Here is a 17,179-nt window from a genome sequence, read left to right as displayed (position 1 = left end):
CCACAGCGACCACCAAGCAGCTGTGAGCCCCAGAACGCTGATCCCAGGAGGCACAAACACTTGGACTCAAAGGAGTGCCCCCCCCCCCCCCCCCACACACACACACACAGCAAAAAGGTCAGATTTCTCGGGGATAGGGAAAGAGAGAACTACATAACCAGACATCCTGAAAAGAGAGATCATGGGGAGACAAAGAAATAGCCTGCATATAAAAGAAAAGCAGGCACCACCAGAAAAGGAAGTAAACGAGTTAAAGGCAAGAAACCTACCAGAGCAAGAATTCAGAGTAATGATCATAAGATGGCTAAAAAGAATGGAAGACAAATTTGACAATATGAGTAAGAACCAAGAGGAAATGAAGAAGAACCGAGAAGAAATGAGAATTTATCACCATCAAACCAGCAATGCAAGAAATGCTAAAGGGTCTACTGTAAAAATAAAGAAATAGGAAGCGAAGAAGGAACACAGAGGTATAGAATAAAAATGGCGTCAAATGAGTACCTGTCAATAATAACTTTAAATGTAAATCACCAGGACCGGTTTGGCTCAATGGATAGAGCGCCGGCTTGGGGACTTAAGGGCCCCAGGTTCGATTCCGGTCAAGAGCATGTACTTTGGTTGCGGGCATATCCCCAGTAGGGGGTGTGCAAGAGGCAGCTGATCGATGACTTTCTCTCATTGATGTTTCGAACTTTCTCTTGCCCTTCCATTCTGTACAAAAATCAATAAAATATATTTAAAAAATAAATAAATAACTTTAACTGTAAATGGATTAAATGTTCCAATCAAAAGACATAGGGTAACAGATTGGATAAGAAAACAAGACCCATATATCTGCTATCTACAAGAAACCCACTTCAGAAAAAAGACACACACAGACTGAGGGTAAAGGGATGAAAAAAGGTTTTCCAGGCTAATAGAAATGAAAAAAAAAAAAAAAAAAAAAAAAAAAAAAAGCTGGGGTAGCAATGCTTATATCTGACAAATTAGATCTCAGAGTGAAGGACATAACAAGAGATAATGAAGGCCACTTCATAATACTAAAGGGAGCAATCCAACAAGAAGAAATAATCCTGGTAAATATATATGCATCCAATACGGGAGCACCCAAATACATAAAAAAAACAAAAACAAAAACAAAAACAAAAAAAAAAATGCTGGAGGACATTAAGGGAGAGATTAATAGCAATACAATCATAGTAGGATATTTTAATACCCCACTGTCACCTTTGGAAAAATCATCTAAACAAAAAATCAGCAAAGAAATATCAATCCTAAATGACTCACTAGACCAGATGGAATTAATCGACATCTTCAGAACATTCCACCCCAATGCCACAGAACATACATTCTTCTCAAGTGCACATGGGTCATTTTCAAAGATAGACCACATGTTGGGACATAGGCAAAGTCTCTTCAAATTCAAGAAGATAGAAATCATATCAAGCATTTTCTCAGATCATAGTGGCATAAAACTGGAAATTAACTACAATAAAAATAATCCAAAGAAATAAAAAACATGGAAACTAAACAGCATGCTACTGAACAAGGACTAGGTTACCAGAGAAATCACGGGATTAAAAACATCCTGGCAACAAATGACAATGAAAACACAACAATCCAAAATCTATGGGACACAGCAAAAGCAGTTTTGAGAGGGAAATTCACATCCCCACAAGCCTATTGCAAAAAAAAAAAAAAAAAAAAAAGGAAACAAATTACCTAACTATACAACTCAAAGAGTTAGAAAAAGAGCAAAAAGAAAAGCCCAGTGTAAGCAGAAGGAAGGAAATATTAAAAATCTGAGCAGATATAAAAGACATAGAGACCAAAGAAACAATACAAAATATCAATAAAATCAAGAGCTGGTTCTTTGAAAGGATAAACAAGATTGATGAACTTCTAGTCAGGCTAACCAAGAAACAAAGAAAGATGACTCTAATATACAAAATCAGAAACGAAAGAGATGAAATAACAACAGACCCCGCCAAAATACAAAGGATTGTTACAAAATACTACGAACGACTTTATTCCAACAAACTGGACAACCTGGAGGAAATGGACTTATTCCTATAAAAATACAACCTTCCAAAACTCAATCAGGAAGAATCTAAAAATCTCAATAGACCAGTGACTTGGGAAGAAATTGAAACAGTCATAAAAAAGCTTCCAGCAAACTAAAGCCCAGGGCCAGATGGCTTCACAGGAGAGTTTTACCAAACATTCAAGGAAAAACTAAAACCTATCCTCCTCAGACTATTCCAAAAAAATCAAGAGGAACACTTCCAAACTCCTTCTATGAAGCCAGCATCACCCTAATACCAAAACCAGATAAAGACAACTCAATGAAAGAGAATTACAGGCCAATATCCCTCATGAACAAACATGCCAAAATCCTAGCAAATAGGCTCCAGCAGAACATTAGAAAGAACATACACCATGACCAAGTAGGATTTATTTCGGGAATGCAAGGATGGTACAATATCCACAAATCAATAAACGTGATACATCCATAAACAAATTGACAGATAAAAATCATATAGTCATATCAATTGATGTAGAAAAAGCATTTGATAAAATCCAACACCCTTTCCTGATGAAAACTCTCAACAAAGTGAGAGTACAAGGGTCATACCTCAACATAATAAAAGCTATATATGATAAACCCACAGCCAACATCATACTCAATGGGCAAAATCTAAAACCATTCCCTCTAAGAACAGGAACAAGACAGGGATGCCCACTCTCACCACTCCTGTTTGACATAGTACTGGAAGTACTAGCCATTGCAATTAGACAAGAAGAGGAAATAAAAGGCATCCAAATTGGAAAAGAAGTAAAGTTATCCTTATTTGCAGATGACATGATATTGTACATAAAAAAACCAAAAGACTCCATCAAAAAACTAATGGTCTTAATAAATGAATTTGGCAATGTAGCATGATACAAAATTAACACCAAGAAATCTATGGCATTTCTATACACCAATAGTGAACTTACAGAAACAGAAACTACAAAAGCAATCTCATTTACCAAAGTACCAAAAAAAATTGAGATACTAGGAAAAAACTTAACTAAGGAGGTAAAAGACCTATATGTGGAAATCTACACAACACTGAAAAGAGATAGAGGAAGATGGAAACAGATGGAAGAACATACCATGTCCATGGATTGGTAGAATCAACATCATCAAAATATCCATACTTCCCAAAGCAATTTATAGGTTTAATGAACTCCCCATTAAAATACCAACGGCATATTTCACTGACCTAGAAAGAACTCTCCAAAAGTTCATTTGGAACAATAAAAGACCCTGAATAGCCACAGCAATTCTGAAAAGAAGAGTAAAGTAGGAGAGATCTCAATACCAGATTTCAAGCTGTATTACAAAGAACAGCCAGTACTAGGCTGTTCTTAAAACAGCCTAGTACTGGCACAAGAACACACATATAGATCAATGGAATAGAATCGAGAACCCAGATATCAACCCAAATCACTATGTTCAATTAATATTTGACAAAGGAGGCAGGAATATACAATGAAGTCAAGACAGTCTCTTCAATAAATGGTGTTGGGAAAATTGGACAGATACTTGCAAAAAAATTAAACTATTGTAGATCACCAACTTACACCACACACAAAAATAAACTCAAAATGGATAGAGGACTTAAACATAAGACAGGAAACCATAAAAATACTAGAGGCAGCAACAGGCAGCAAAATCTCAGACATATGCCAAAAGAATTTCTTCACTGATACTGCCCCTAGGACAATGGAAGCTAAAGAGAAAATAAACAAATGGGACTACATCAAAATAAAAAGCTTTACAGCAAAAGAAACCATCAACAAAACAAGAAAGCCCACCATATGGGAGAACATATTTGCAAATGTTACCACTGATAAAGATTTAATCTCCAACATCTACAGAGAGCTTATACAACTAAATAAAAGGAAGATAAATGAGCCAATTAAAAAATGGGCAATGGACCTAAATAGAATCTTCTCAAAAGAAGACAGAAGGAAGGCCAAGAGGCACATGAAAACATGCTCAAATTCACTAATTATCCGAGAGATGCAAATCAATACAACAATGTGGTACCATCTCACACCTGTCAGAATGGCCAACATCAACAAATCAACAAACAACAAGTATTGGCGAGGTTGCGGAGAAAAAGGAAACCTCGTGCACTGTTGGTGGGAATGCAGACTGGTGCAACCACTGTGGAGAACAGTGTGGAGTTTCCTCAAAAACTGAAAATGGAACTTCCATTTGACCCAGTAATCCCACTCCTAGGATTATATCCCAAGAAACTAGAAACACCAATCAGAAAGGATATATGCATCCCTATGTTCATAGCAGCACAATCTACAATAGCTAGGATTTGGAAACAGCCTAGGTGCCCGTCAGCAGATGATTGGATCAAAAAACTATGGTACATCTACACAACGTAATACTATGCTGCCATAAAAAAGAAGGAATTTTCATCATTTGCAGCAACCTGGATGGAATTGGAGAACATCATGCTGAGTGAAATAAGCCAGTCAATGAAAGAGAAACACCACATGACCTCACTCATTTATGGATAATAAAGATCATTATAAACTGATGAACCAAAAGATAGATATAGAGACAGTAAAGCAACAAGCAGACTGTCAAATTACAGCAGGGAGGGAAGAGAGATCTGGGGGAGATAAGAGATCAACTGAAGGACTTGTATTCATGCATATAAGTACAACCAAAGGACACAAAACTCTGGGGAAGGAGGGCATGTATGGTCGTGGGGGGGGGGGGGGGAGCGGCGCCAATGGTAAGATATGTACACAGATAATAATTTAATAAAAAAAATTTTAAAAATAAAATTTAAAAATAAAATAAATAAATAAAAATCAAGGGAAAATAATATCCTTGGGTGAGGATTTAAAAAAGAAAGCCAGTAAGCCCATGTAAATATATTCAACACCATTAGTCAGTATGGAAATACAAATTAAAACCACAATGAGATGCCATCTACCAGGATGGCTATAATAAAGACAAGAACTGGAAAGCTCATGTACTGCTGGTGGGAATGCAGGCAGGTGGTGTAACTATTTTGCAAAGCAGGTCAGCGATTTCTCAAAAACTTAAACATAAACTTAGTATATAACTCAGCAATTCCATTCCTAGGAATCTATCCTAGAGAAATGAAAAAATGCCCACACAAAGACTTATATGCCCATGTTCATATTAGCATTACTCGTAAGAGCAAGAGTGGAAACAATCTATCCATTAACGTATTTTTTCCCCCTCAAATCAATTTTTATTGATTTCAGAGAGGTAGGGAGAGGAAGAGATAGAAACATCTATGATGAGAGGGAATCAATGATTGGCTGCCTCCTATTGGGGACCAAGCCCGCAACCCAGGCATATGCCCTTGATAGAAAGAAAACCCAGGACCCTCGAGTCCGCAGGCTGATGCTCTACTGAGCCAAATCAGCTAGGGCTGTCCATTAACTTATTAATGAATAAGTAAAAGAGGGTTATTCATACCAGTCAGCAGTAAAAGGATGCAAAGTACTGGCATTGAAACATGAAAGAACCTCAAAAACCTTATGCTAAGGAAAGAGGCAGATGTAAATGATTACATAGTGAATAATCCCACCTGCATGAAATGTTTAGGAAATTCAAGTTTACAGAGTTAAAAGCAGGTTTCCTGGGGTTGGAAGTGGCAGTGGGATTTAATTGCAAACATGCTTAAGGGAATCTGAAAGGGAGGATAACAAAAATGTTCTAACATTGGATATTAGTCGCACAATTGTAAACTCATAAAAAATCACTGAATTGCACACTTAGAATGGTGGATTTTAGGATATGTAAAATATCTATACTAATAAAAGCATAACATACTAATTAGATCAGACGCCTTTCTGGACGACCTTCTGGACAAAGCCAGAGCTGGGAGGGAAGCTTAGGTCCCAGGTACCAGAGAAAAGCCAGTGCCGGCAGCTGGGGGAAGGAAGGCCTACTATTACACGCATTTCATGCATTGGACTTCTAGTATTTAAATAAAACTCAAAAACAAAAACCTTACTGCAGAGCAAATAAGGTAAACTAGTCTCATTTCTCTACACTCTGCAGCTTCAGTGTCTTTATTAAATAAAGGCGGCAGTCTTTAAAGTATTGAAAGTAAAACAGTTACAATTAATCAGAGGTGGAGGTAATGAAACATGTTTGGTTATTTTCTTTGCAAAGGCATGAATCGAATATCCACATGGTAAAGAAGTCACAGTTCTATAAACAATATGCAGAGATGCTGCCAATAAAGATATTTTGAAGAAGCACTTGCTAATTTAGCTATTTTCTCACTTAAGCCCCTCAGTAAACAACCCTGTCACATGTGTCCAGGTGAGAGGACCCTTCTTCACAAATATTTACTCTGAAAACTAACAATAGTGATTGAAGGGAAGTCAGGAACTGAGAGTTGGCCTTGGTCATGAAACTTCCCCAAGAAAACAGCACCTGCCATAATAGAAAGTACCACCTTCATAGACTTCAAGCACCAGTGCAAAGCCTCCTAACCCTCTCTCCAGGGCAACAGGTGAGAAAACAAATGGCACATTGCCATGACATTTCACAAAAATGGAATCTGTCCTTCTGAACTAAAATGGCTGTTCAAAAATTCTTTTAACTTTGTTCTGAAAATCATAATGAAAATCATATTAAAATATATATTTTATTCAAACAAAAGGTGTCAGTTCAGAATTATATACCCAGTGAAAATATCACTCAAAAATTTAACAACTTACTTATAACAGAAATTAGGGAATTCATTGTTAGCATATCTACTCAGTAAGGAATATTAAAGAAAGTTCTTCAGGCAGAATGAATACGCTGTGAGTCAGAACCTTAGATCCATATAAAGAAATAAAGAACATTCGCCGAAACCAGTTTGGCTCAATGGATAGAGTGTCGGCTTGGGGACTGAAAGGTCCCGGGTTCGATTCCGGTCGAGGGCATGTACCTTGGTTGTGGGCATATCCCCAGTAGGGGGTGTGCAAGAGGCAGCTGATTGATGACTCTCTCTCATCGATGTTTCTAGCTCTCTATCTCTCTCCCTTCCTCTCTGTACAAAATCAATAAAATATATTTAAAAAAAAAAAAAAAGAAACAAAGAACATTGGAAATGGAATAAAGGTAACATAAATTTTGTTTCCTTTTGTATTATATTAAAAGCTAACTATCTAAAACAAAAATGACAATATGTTGTATTTGCTGTATATGTAAAGACAAAACACATGACATTAACAAATATATTAGATAATCAACTGTAGAAATGTACACAGTGGAATATTACTCAGAAATAAAAACTAATGAACTATTGCTTCATGTAACAACATAGAGGGATTTTTAAAATTCTAATTAGGCCTGTGGAGATCAGGCTGAAACCAGCTCTCTGACATCCCCTGAGGGGTCCTGGAATGGGAGAGGACTCAGGGTAGGCTAAGGGACCTCACTGGTACACGAATCCATGCACTGGGCCTCTAGTTATGAAAAATGTTGCTATGAACATTCATATGCAAATTCTGGATGAACACATGTTTTCAGTTGTCTTAGGTATATAACTACCGTGTTTCCCCGAAAATAAGACATTCTCCAAAAATAAGACCTACTTACAGGTTTCCTTCTGAGTGAAATATAAGGCATCTCCCTGAAAATAAGGCCCCCCTAGGCTAAACATGAGAGATTTGGTCCACTGATTTTGAAAGAAATGGAGTCACAAGAAATTCACCAGGAAATTCAGGAATTGGATTGTTATGATGATGCTCCAGAAGATGATGACATGATTGTCATTGAATAAATGAGTAAATTCTTGATACTGTAGGATTCACAGTTTGTCTGGTTTGTGTTGGCAATACTGTACTACCATACTGTATACAGGTAATAAATTTCCTTTATTTTCATTTAAAAAAATATATATTTTTTTTTAATTTTTTTTTTTTCAGAGAGGGAGAGGGAAAGTTAGAAACATTGATGAGAGAGAAATATTGGTCAGCTGCCTCCTGCACAGCCTCTATTGGGATGTGCCTGCAACCAAGGTACATGCCCTTGACTGAAATCGAAACTGGGACCCTTCAGTCCACAGGCCAATGCTCTCTCCACTGAAGCAAACTAATGTTAGTGGAGAGAGCATTCATACATTCTTTTACAGTGTATTTCTGAGCATGGTCTGCCAAAACAGGATGATCTTAAGGGCCCAGAGAACCTGCTCTTGTGATACAAGGGTTGTCACAGATCAACAAATTCATCAACAAATGTAACTCTCCTAACACCAGAAACATATTTCCTTCGTCACATAATTATGCAGACTATGACTCAAAAATGTACATATCAGAAACATACAACTATTAGCCCCAAAGACACAAAGAAAATCTAGTCAAGGAGACCCAAAATATAGCTGATCAATCTTTAGATTGTAAAATCATCAGTAGGCCAGGGGCAGTACAGGGCCAGTGAAAAATGCACCTTAGAGGGCGTTGTTAGTACAGGTCTCAGCAACTTGGAACTCTGCCATGCACAACCTAGGGAGCTGCACAGGTGGCTCTGAGATTGACCAACTTGAAAAACACAGATTCACAGTAAATACATGAAAATGTAACAGATGAAAAAGGCAGGCCTTGGAAAACCCTAATTATCCACAGAGTAATTTTACATAGGAAGTTCTGAAGAAAATGAAGAAAAAAAAATCACTAGACCTGACCTGGATGACTATTTTTAGAGCCTTCACTTTCTGGTCTGAGGCCCAGGCATCCTTCAGTGACTGGTTAAGCTCCTCTATGCGATTCACATAATCCTGCTGAGTCAAATTCAACAGTTCCTTTTGGGATCCCTGTTGGAAGCAAGAGGGAACATATAAGCACAAAAAGAAAAGTATCAGACTCCCAACCCCTATGAACAGCACAAACTGAAACTCACTCTCTCATTTTCCTCATAAGCCACCGTGCATTGATAGTTTTGTCTTATGAATAAACAGGTTCTTTGCATTTTCTGCAAAGTCGAGCAGAGTGCAGTGACTGAGAGACTAGCCTTGGAGGCCAGTCTGAGGTAGGCTAACTCCCAGCTCAGCCCCTTCCTACCACATGGTTCTGAATGAGCTGCTCTCCTCCCTGGGCTTCCTCTGCAGCCAGATATAACACAGTTCTCGGAGCCCACGGTGTGCCAGGCATGGTATGCCAGATGTTCAAGATGCAAAAATAAGCAAAAATTTCTGCACTAATGGAATTTAAGGCAGAGGGCAAGATGAACATTAATACAAACTGAAATAAATGCTTGGGAAGAAATAACAGCTCCCTGAACCCAGTGCCCACTGCAAGTACAACTGTTCCCGTGCCACTAAGGAAAGACCGCAGGTCACCAGCATATACGAATTGAGACACAGTCTAATTTCAGGGACATTCAAAGAAAAGGTTGAATCTCAGAATGCAAGACGTATGGTAACAGGAATGCATTCCAGGGCGGTCACAGACGGTTTCTTGGAGGAAGCAATGCTTGAGACGAGCTCAGTACTGAGCAGGCAGGGGGTGGGGGTGGTTAGAGCAGAGAGGGCACCAGGACAGAACAGACCACAGCAAGCATCTATGCAGAGAGCAAAGCCACCATGTGGGTGCATCAACGGTGTGGAGACTAGCACAGCTCCTGGTACAGTGTGTGCTCAGCGATCCTTGCCTATAGTTGAGAAGCTCTATCCTCACAGGGTGCAGGGTCACTCTAGCCCACAGGAGGAAGTCAGGAACCACATATTTTTTATATGAATGTTCCTTGGAAACCAGTGAACACTGTTAAAGAAATACACATAGAAGGGTCAGAAAACTGGGATTGATCCCACTGGTCATTTGACTCTGAGATAGGGCCGTCCCTGCCCTTTTGCAATAGGAGGGGCCATGTGACTAGTTTGGGCAAACAGGCTGTGAGCAGGGGGGGGCATGTGTCCCTTTTGGGCTGAGGTAGTAAAGAGAGACCCTCTATTCAGCCTGGCTGGAAGCTCTCTGTTGCGATGGCAACACCAGGAGATGGTGTCTGTCAATGCATTGGGTGAGTCATGTTTTCTGAGCACATGCAAGCCCGGAAGAGTGCCTCGCACTCTCCGCAGCAAGACAGGACCTTTGTCCTGCGTTTCCTGGGAGACGGCTCCATGGGTGCACAGTGAGACCTGTTCCAGACGACCTGAGCTTGTTCAGACAATTTCAGAAGGCCAGCCTGAGCCTGAGCACCTCCTGGGCCTCTTTCCTGGATCAATGGGGCTTGAGGAGGAGGCACAATGCACAGCTCGAGAATTCATTGGAGCAGCCAGCAGAGCTCACTGGCAGAAGAAAGGGAAGACCACAGAGCCCTGTGCTCAGCCAATGACCTGCTCACCTCCTCAAAGTCATCCAGCTCCTCCAACCTGGTCCGAACCTTCTCCGACACTGCGAACGCTGCAGGCCCGGCTCTGCCTAAACGACATGGACTCTGTCACATGGGGGGCTTTCCTCTCACCAACACCCCCACCGGAAGCATCTTTGACTTTACACTTCAGCGGGCAACATTCTTCCCTAACCACATTCCCTCAGAAACATTTCTGCCTAAAAGCTACTCCTGGGAGTGGAGGACCAGCCTCAAAAACAGACAGATTAAGGAATGCCTTCAGGCCACGAGCCAGCTGCAGAGCTAGCTGTGCAGCTGCCTGTTGCTCTCCAGCACCTCCTATTTCAAAGCCTTTCTCATTCTCAAGGGGCATCTGTTCTACAATAGATCAAGGGTCATTTGCTCCTGCTGCCAGATTCATTCACTTCAGGAGCTAAATTTATTCTTCCAAGGCACTGGCTTCTTAGCTCTGGTGCTTGCTCAGATTTGTCTCGGATCAATGAGAGCATGGTACCATTAGTTAATTACTAACAACTACTAAAGTACGAAGTTTCCAAATAATTTGTTTTTTTTTAAACCTTTTTCTATTTCCTTCATTCTGAAATATACTATATATAGAACTGAGCACACATGTACATTTTCGTAGATAATATTAGATGTTTGTAACCACCACTGCTTTTCACTGCTCCACTATGCAAGGACAACACAATTTTTCCTACTCTATAGTCCACGGGGGCTTGTTTCTTGTAGGGGCCATTCTGAACAATGCTGCCAGGATTATTGCTGTACTGTCTTCTGCTCATGTGTGCATGCAGTTCCTTCGGGCAGAAATCACTCAAGATGTGTTAACATTCAGATTCTATTTCCAGGAGATCTGGCAGGGTTATGACTGCATTTCTGATGGGCTCCTAGTCACCTGTGGTCTGAGAACCACACTTTAAAAACGCATACGTAGCAGAGATAGAAAAACGATCTGTGAAGAGCCAGACATACAATTTTAGGTTTTATGAGTCGTACAGTCTCTACACTACTCAACTCTGCCATTATAAAACAAAAGCAGTCACAGACAATCTGTAAACCAACTGGCATAGCTGTGTTTTCATCAAACTTTATTTATAAAACCAAACAGTGGGCCAGATTTGGTCTGCAAGACAAGCTCTGATTTCTGATGTAGGGTACATCCTAGAGTAGAAATTCTGAGCCAAGGAGTTGGCAGCATCCCACTTTAATAGGTAACACAAGAGTACTTTATATAGTGGGTAACATCAGAGTCCCGGTTGCTCACATTCTCTCCACAGGAGATATCAGCAATATGTTTTGTTTTTCCAAACTGTTGGATATACAATGCTATGATTTACTTCTTTATGGTTTGGGGTCCAAGTTATGTCAATAGCAAAGGTGCTTGCTTGACTCTCCTGATTCCCAATGTGCTATCTCAGCCTGCAGAGAATGGGCGAGAGCTGCAGCTGCCACACTGGCAATTTACACATAACACAAGGCCAAGCTCACAAACACCCCAGAGAAACACCATCTATCAATCGCTTCAGAATCACGGGGAGCTTCAAAAAGAAATCCTGGGCCCGTTCCTCAGGATTAGGTCAACAACCCAGTGGGACTAGCAGCCTGTGATGTATGAAGCCTCGGATGACCATGCTGCACAGCTGGCTTGGGAACCCTGGGCCGGAGCTTCTGAACATGTTTCAGCAGAGGACACTGAGACATGCTGTATCAGTAACCAGCGGCCAGTGCATCTGAATGCAGGTTACCTTAAACCAACGAATCTGTGTTTTACACGGGAGAGACTACTGCTTTGTAACCCTAAAAGCAAGCAGGGAGCCCATATCTTACTCCATGGTCTTCTCTTCCATTCATCACCTAAATACGAATTTCAATTCTACTAAGTCCTTATGTAAGCTAGGAAATAATAGCTTCAATTGAATTAATCATCAGAATTGGATAACAAACTTTGTTCTTTTGTGAAATTATATTCAAGTTAATGAGAGAATCCCTTCAGAATAACAACAACAAAAACTCACCTTTTTCAGAGCCCATAAACAGATTCTGCAGAGGCAAAAAAAAAAAAAAAATTGTTAATAATTTCTAAAATGTACTGGATTGTATGACACACACACACACACACACACACACACACACACACCTGTAAACTACTTAAATTAGTACTCAAGTTACACTAAGACAATAAGACCCATCATTTTCCAACAAATTAATTTATTTATTCAAATGAAAATTAGAAATATTTACTAAGAGGGTGAAAATATACCTAGTAGAAACTAGTGGAGACTGTAATTTCTACTAAATTCAGGTCTCTCTCTCGAAGTAAGGAATAGCAAAATTTTGAGGGCATTGGAGTCACGTGACAGCACTTAGCCTACTTGACATCAGGGTCCACAACCTCGGCACTGATGACATTAAGGGCTGAAAAATTCTGTTGTCGGAGCCCCGTACCCTGTGGGATGTTCAGCAGCACCCCTGGTCTCCACCTACTCAATGCCAATTGTGACACAAGGTCTCTGGACTAGGGGTGTTGAACTCAATCAGAGAAGGGGCCAAAATCTAAAATCCAGCCTAAATCGCGGGCCGAATGGTTTACTGAACAGTCATAAACTGTCATTGTGATGGAAACGCAGCGGAGTGCAGTGATGACAGCGCGGTGCGGGCCACATTGCAAGGCCTGGCGGGACGGATTTGGCCCGAGGGCCTTGTGTTTGACACATGTGCTCTAGACAATGCAGCATGTCCTCTGGGGGATAACATTCCTCCCAAATGTGAATCAATGCTCTAAGTTAAATGAATGCACATATACATATATATATATATATATATATATATATATATATATATATATACACACACACACATATATATGAAAGCCTAAGCAACTGTTGCAACCAATACAACCGAATGGATAACCGAACAGGCTGTGTGGGGCGTCCAGGCCAGCAGAAGGGTTAGTGAGGGCAGACCAAATGACTGAGCGACAAGGCCGGCAGAAGAACAGTGAGGGGCGACCAGGTCAGCAAAGGGAGACAGTGAGAGGCAACCAGATCAGCAGAGGGGGACAGTGAGGGGTGACCAGGCTGGCAGGGGGAGGGTGGGGACAGTTGGAGGTGACCAGGCCGGCAGAAGGGACAGTTAGGAGTGATCAGGCAGGCAGGCAGGTGAGCAGTTAGGAGTCAGTGTTCTCAGATTGTGAGAGGGATCCCAGATTGGAGAGGGTGCAGGCTGGACTGAGGGGACCCCCACAACCCCTGTGCACAAATTTCGTGCACCGGGTCTCTAGTAGAAAATAAGAAAAATAATTTAACAGTCCAAAAGTTCTCCCTGCCATTCTGCTCAACAAGAACACACCCTGAGAGAGAGGAGGGGACAGCACCACCCTAGTTGCCTACCAAGGTCCTGCTTTCCTCCCTGCTCATAGGTGGAGTTTTGGTGGGCAAAATGTCACATTTCCCAGCTTCCCTTGCATCTGCACACACCCTGTGGCTACCTTCCAGATAAATTAACTGGATGTGTTGAGGGGGACTCCTGGAAGCTCTAAATGCAAGAGAGTACATCCTACTTTCCCCTTTCTTCCTCCTAACAACTTGAACAAGAGGTGACACAGCCCTAGCCTGTTTGGCTCAGTGGATAGAGCATTGGCCTGCGAACTCAAGGGTCCCAGGTTTGATTCTAGTCAAGGAAGTACCGTATTTTTTGGACCATAACACGCTCCGGACCATAAGATGCACCAGTTTTTAGAGAAGGGAAATGAAGAAAAAAAGATTCTGAAACAAATAGTGTCCTAAAATATTTTATGTGCATTAAAACCCAACATCACAGTCATAAACACATGTAATCAACCCTGTAAAGTAAACAGCAGCATTTAGAACCATTTTAGAGCCGGGCAAGCACACAGAGACCACACAGAGCTGGGCAAGTAAAAAAACTTTTTTTTTTAAAGTATATGTGTAGGCTATATTTGGACCATAAGACGCAGGGACTTTTTCCCCCCACTTCTGGGGGAAAAAAAGTGCGTCTTATGGTCCGAAAAATACGGTATATCTTGGTTGTGGACACATACCCATTAGGCAGCTGATGGATGTTTCTCTCTCATCCATGTTTATAACTCCCTCCCCCTCTCCCTTCCTTTCTGTAAAAAATCAATAATATACTTAAAAAAAAAAAAAAAAAAAAAAAAGAGGTGACAATGAGCCGATAACCTGCAGGTTCAGATCCATGTCTAGGTAGATGGTGTCAGATTGAGAACTGTAGGATCCCCAACTGGTGGTGTAGAATTGCTTGGTCCGGGGGAGAAATCCACACACTGAAATTGGGTGGAGACTCATAACAAAAAGAAATGACTACTACATAGAGGGAGACCCTAGGGCCAGTCACAGCACTCACGATGGAGAGCTTCTCCGTGGTCGTGTACCGGGCAAGGATTTCTCCTCGTTTGCTGGTCCAAGGCTCAAAATCCAATCCTACAATGGAGTTCTGGTCTCTATCACCTTTCTTCCTGGAGCTGTCCTAAGGAAAGACAAGCCAGCCTCTTCAGTGCCAACATAATTTTATTCTAAAAATTAAAAAGTATAAGCAAACACTGATTAAGCATGGTATTGTATAACTAAAATTTGTTAAAAGAACTTAAATATTGTCACAAAAAAGGTTAAATAGTGAGATGCTGGATGTGTTAAATAACCTGATGGGGGATCCTTTCACAATGTATATGCACATCAGTCATCACGTTGTATATTTCAATAACTTATAATTTTGTCAATTATATCTTTTTTTTAATTTAAGAAGGCAGCCCTGACCAGTGGAGCTCAATGGTTAAGAGTGTTGGCCCATACTCTGAAGGCAAGGGCATGTACCTGAGTGGCAGGTTCAATCCCTAGCCCCAGTCAGGGCAGGAGGTCACCAATCAATGTGTCCCCCTCTCATGGATGTTCCTTTTCCTCTCTATCTCTCTTTCTCCCCTTCTCTCTAAAAATCAATGGGAAAAAACTTAAAAGGCAGCACGTACTTCACTGTAGAATAAAATATATCTACCAAAAGGTTTACTATGATTAAAAAAAAAAAAAGAAAAAGTTAGGGCAATTCAACAAAAATGGCCAATAAACATATCAAAATATGCTAAAACTCATTAATAATCAAGAAAAGGCCTTTTTTCAACAATCAGAATGGCAAAGAGTTAACATGACTAACAATACTCAGGTCGGCAAGGGTGCAAAGAGACAGAGACTCTGAAATACTGCTGGGGGGAGCACACACTGGTGAAGCCCTTTAGGGGAACAATTTGGCAATAGCCATCAATCCATAACTACACATTGCATTAAGTCAGTAATGAGCTTCTAGGAAGCTATCCTGCAGAACCCCTGAATGCCTGCATGTATGCACAACATGTATACATGTTCAAAGACCAAGGCACCTCCAACTGTACCCGAAAACACCAGAAACCGTTTGTGTACGTCAGAAGGGGAATGAAGAACTAAACTGTGTAATACCTATTCTTTAGAATATAATGCAACCATTCAAAATAGGAATGTTCTAGAAGTACTAACATAGAAAGTTCTCCAAGACATCATGTCATGTTAAAAATCCTATTCTATATAATAAAGAGGCAATATGCAAATTTACCATCATTCCAACATACAAGATGGCTGCCCCCATGTGGACACAAGATGGCAGCAGGAGAGGGCAGATGTGGACAATCAGGCCTGCAGGAGAGGGCAGTTAGGGGTGACCAGGCTGGCAGAAGAGGGCAGTTGAGGGGGACCCAGGCCTGCAGGCAAGGGCAGTTGGGGGAACCAGCCCGGCAGGGGAGGGCAGTTGGAGTGAACCAGGCCTGCAGGGAAGGGCAGTTGGGGGGAACCAGCCCTGCAGTGGAGGGCAGTTTGGGGGAACCAGACCCACAGGGAGAGCAGTTAGGGGTGACCAGGCTGGCAAGGGAAGATAGTTAGGAGCAATCAGGCTGGCAGGGGAACAGTTAGGCATCAATCAGGCAGACAGGGAGGTGAATAGTTTGGAGCCAGCAGTCCTGGATTGTGAGAGGGATGTCCGATTGCCTGTTTAAGCCTGATCCCATCTAAAAGAGTAGTCAGACATCCCTCAAGAGGTCCCAGATTAAAGAGGGTACAGGCTGGGCTGAGGGACACACACTCCCATGCATGTATTTCGTGCACAGGGCTTCTAGTAACGTATAAAATACAAATTACGTTTTTAAAAAAGTAAATAAGTATGTGAATGCCAGCATAGAATGAAGGCTAAAAGTGTGGACTCTGAAATCAGACTGGCCAGTTGGAATTCCAGCTCGGATGTGACATAGCATTTCTATTACTCTGTGTGGCCCTCTGTAAGTAGTAATCATAAGACCTCCCTCTCGAGTTGACATGAGAACTAAACTTAGAATGCACTTAGAAAGGCCTGCCACACAGGAAGGTGATACTGTTATTATTACTATCCTATATAAATAAGTAATATGCAAATTGACCCTCACTTCATCATGGCATCACAAGATGAATGCACCCACAGTGGAGGCAGGGTTCCCGTAACACAAGATGTTTGCACCACAGCAGAGGTAGGACTCCTATAACAAGTCATAATGAGCTGTGACAAGCGATCAGTAGGGACCGGAGGCTGCGTGGCACTGGGCCAGGGCAACAGACCTGAGGCTATGCCCCCACCCGGTGGGGCTTGACAGGGGACCTCAGGCTGTGCCTCCCACCTGGTGGGGATTGACAGGGGACCTCAAGCCGCACCCCACACCCCACCACCGGGCTGGGGGACCTGAGGCTATGCCAA

The 17,179-nt window shown here is 41.4% G+C and overlaps 1 protein-coding gene across 8 annotated transcripts in view; it reads right to left on the bottom strand.

Moving 5' to 3' along the window:
• VPS35L (VPS35 endosomal protein sorting factor like) overlaps positions 1 to 17,179 on the bottom strand; it is a 122,072-nt gene that overhangs the window by 92,390 nt on the left and 12,503 nt on the right. For 5 of the 8 annotated variants that reach the window (XM_036434423.2, XM_036434426.2, XM_036434425.2 and 2 more), the window contains exons 4-7: positions 14,783 to 14,905; positions 12,415 to 12,439; positions 10,391 to 10,467; positions 8,736 to 8,864 (exon numbers count right to left, since the gene is read on the bottom strand). In XM_036434423.2, the coding sequence (XP_036290316.1) occupies positions 8,736 to 8,864; positions 10,391 to 10,467; positions 12,415 to 12,439; positions 14,783 to 14,905 (354 nt within the window). Of the gene's footprint in view, positions 1 to 8,735; positions 8,865 to 10,390; positions 10,468 to 12,414; positions 12,440 to 14,782; positions 14,906 to 17,179 lie in introns of those variants that run through there. The other 3 variants (XM_036434427.2, XM_045580364.1, XM_036434428.2) reach the window with 3 other exon arrangements.

Source organism: Pipistrellus kuhlii, unplaced genomic scaffold, assembly GCF_014108245.1.
Source record: "Pipistrellus kuhlii isolate mPipKuh1 unplaced genomic scaffold, mPipKuh1.p scaffold_m20_p_122, whole genome shotgun sequence".
Lineage (NCBI taxonomy): Eukaryota > Metazoa > Chordata > Mammalia > Chiroptera > Vespertilionidae > Pipistrellus > Pipistrellus kuhlii.
Note: the sequence above shows the minus strand (reverse complement) of the source record. Positions and strands in the feature narration are given on the sequence as shown.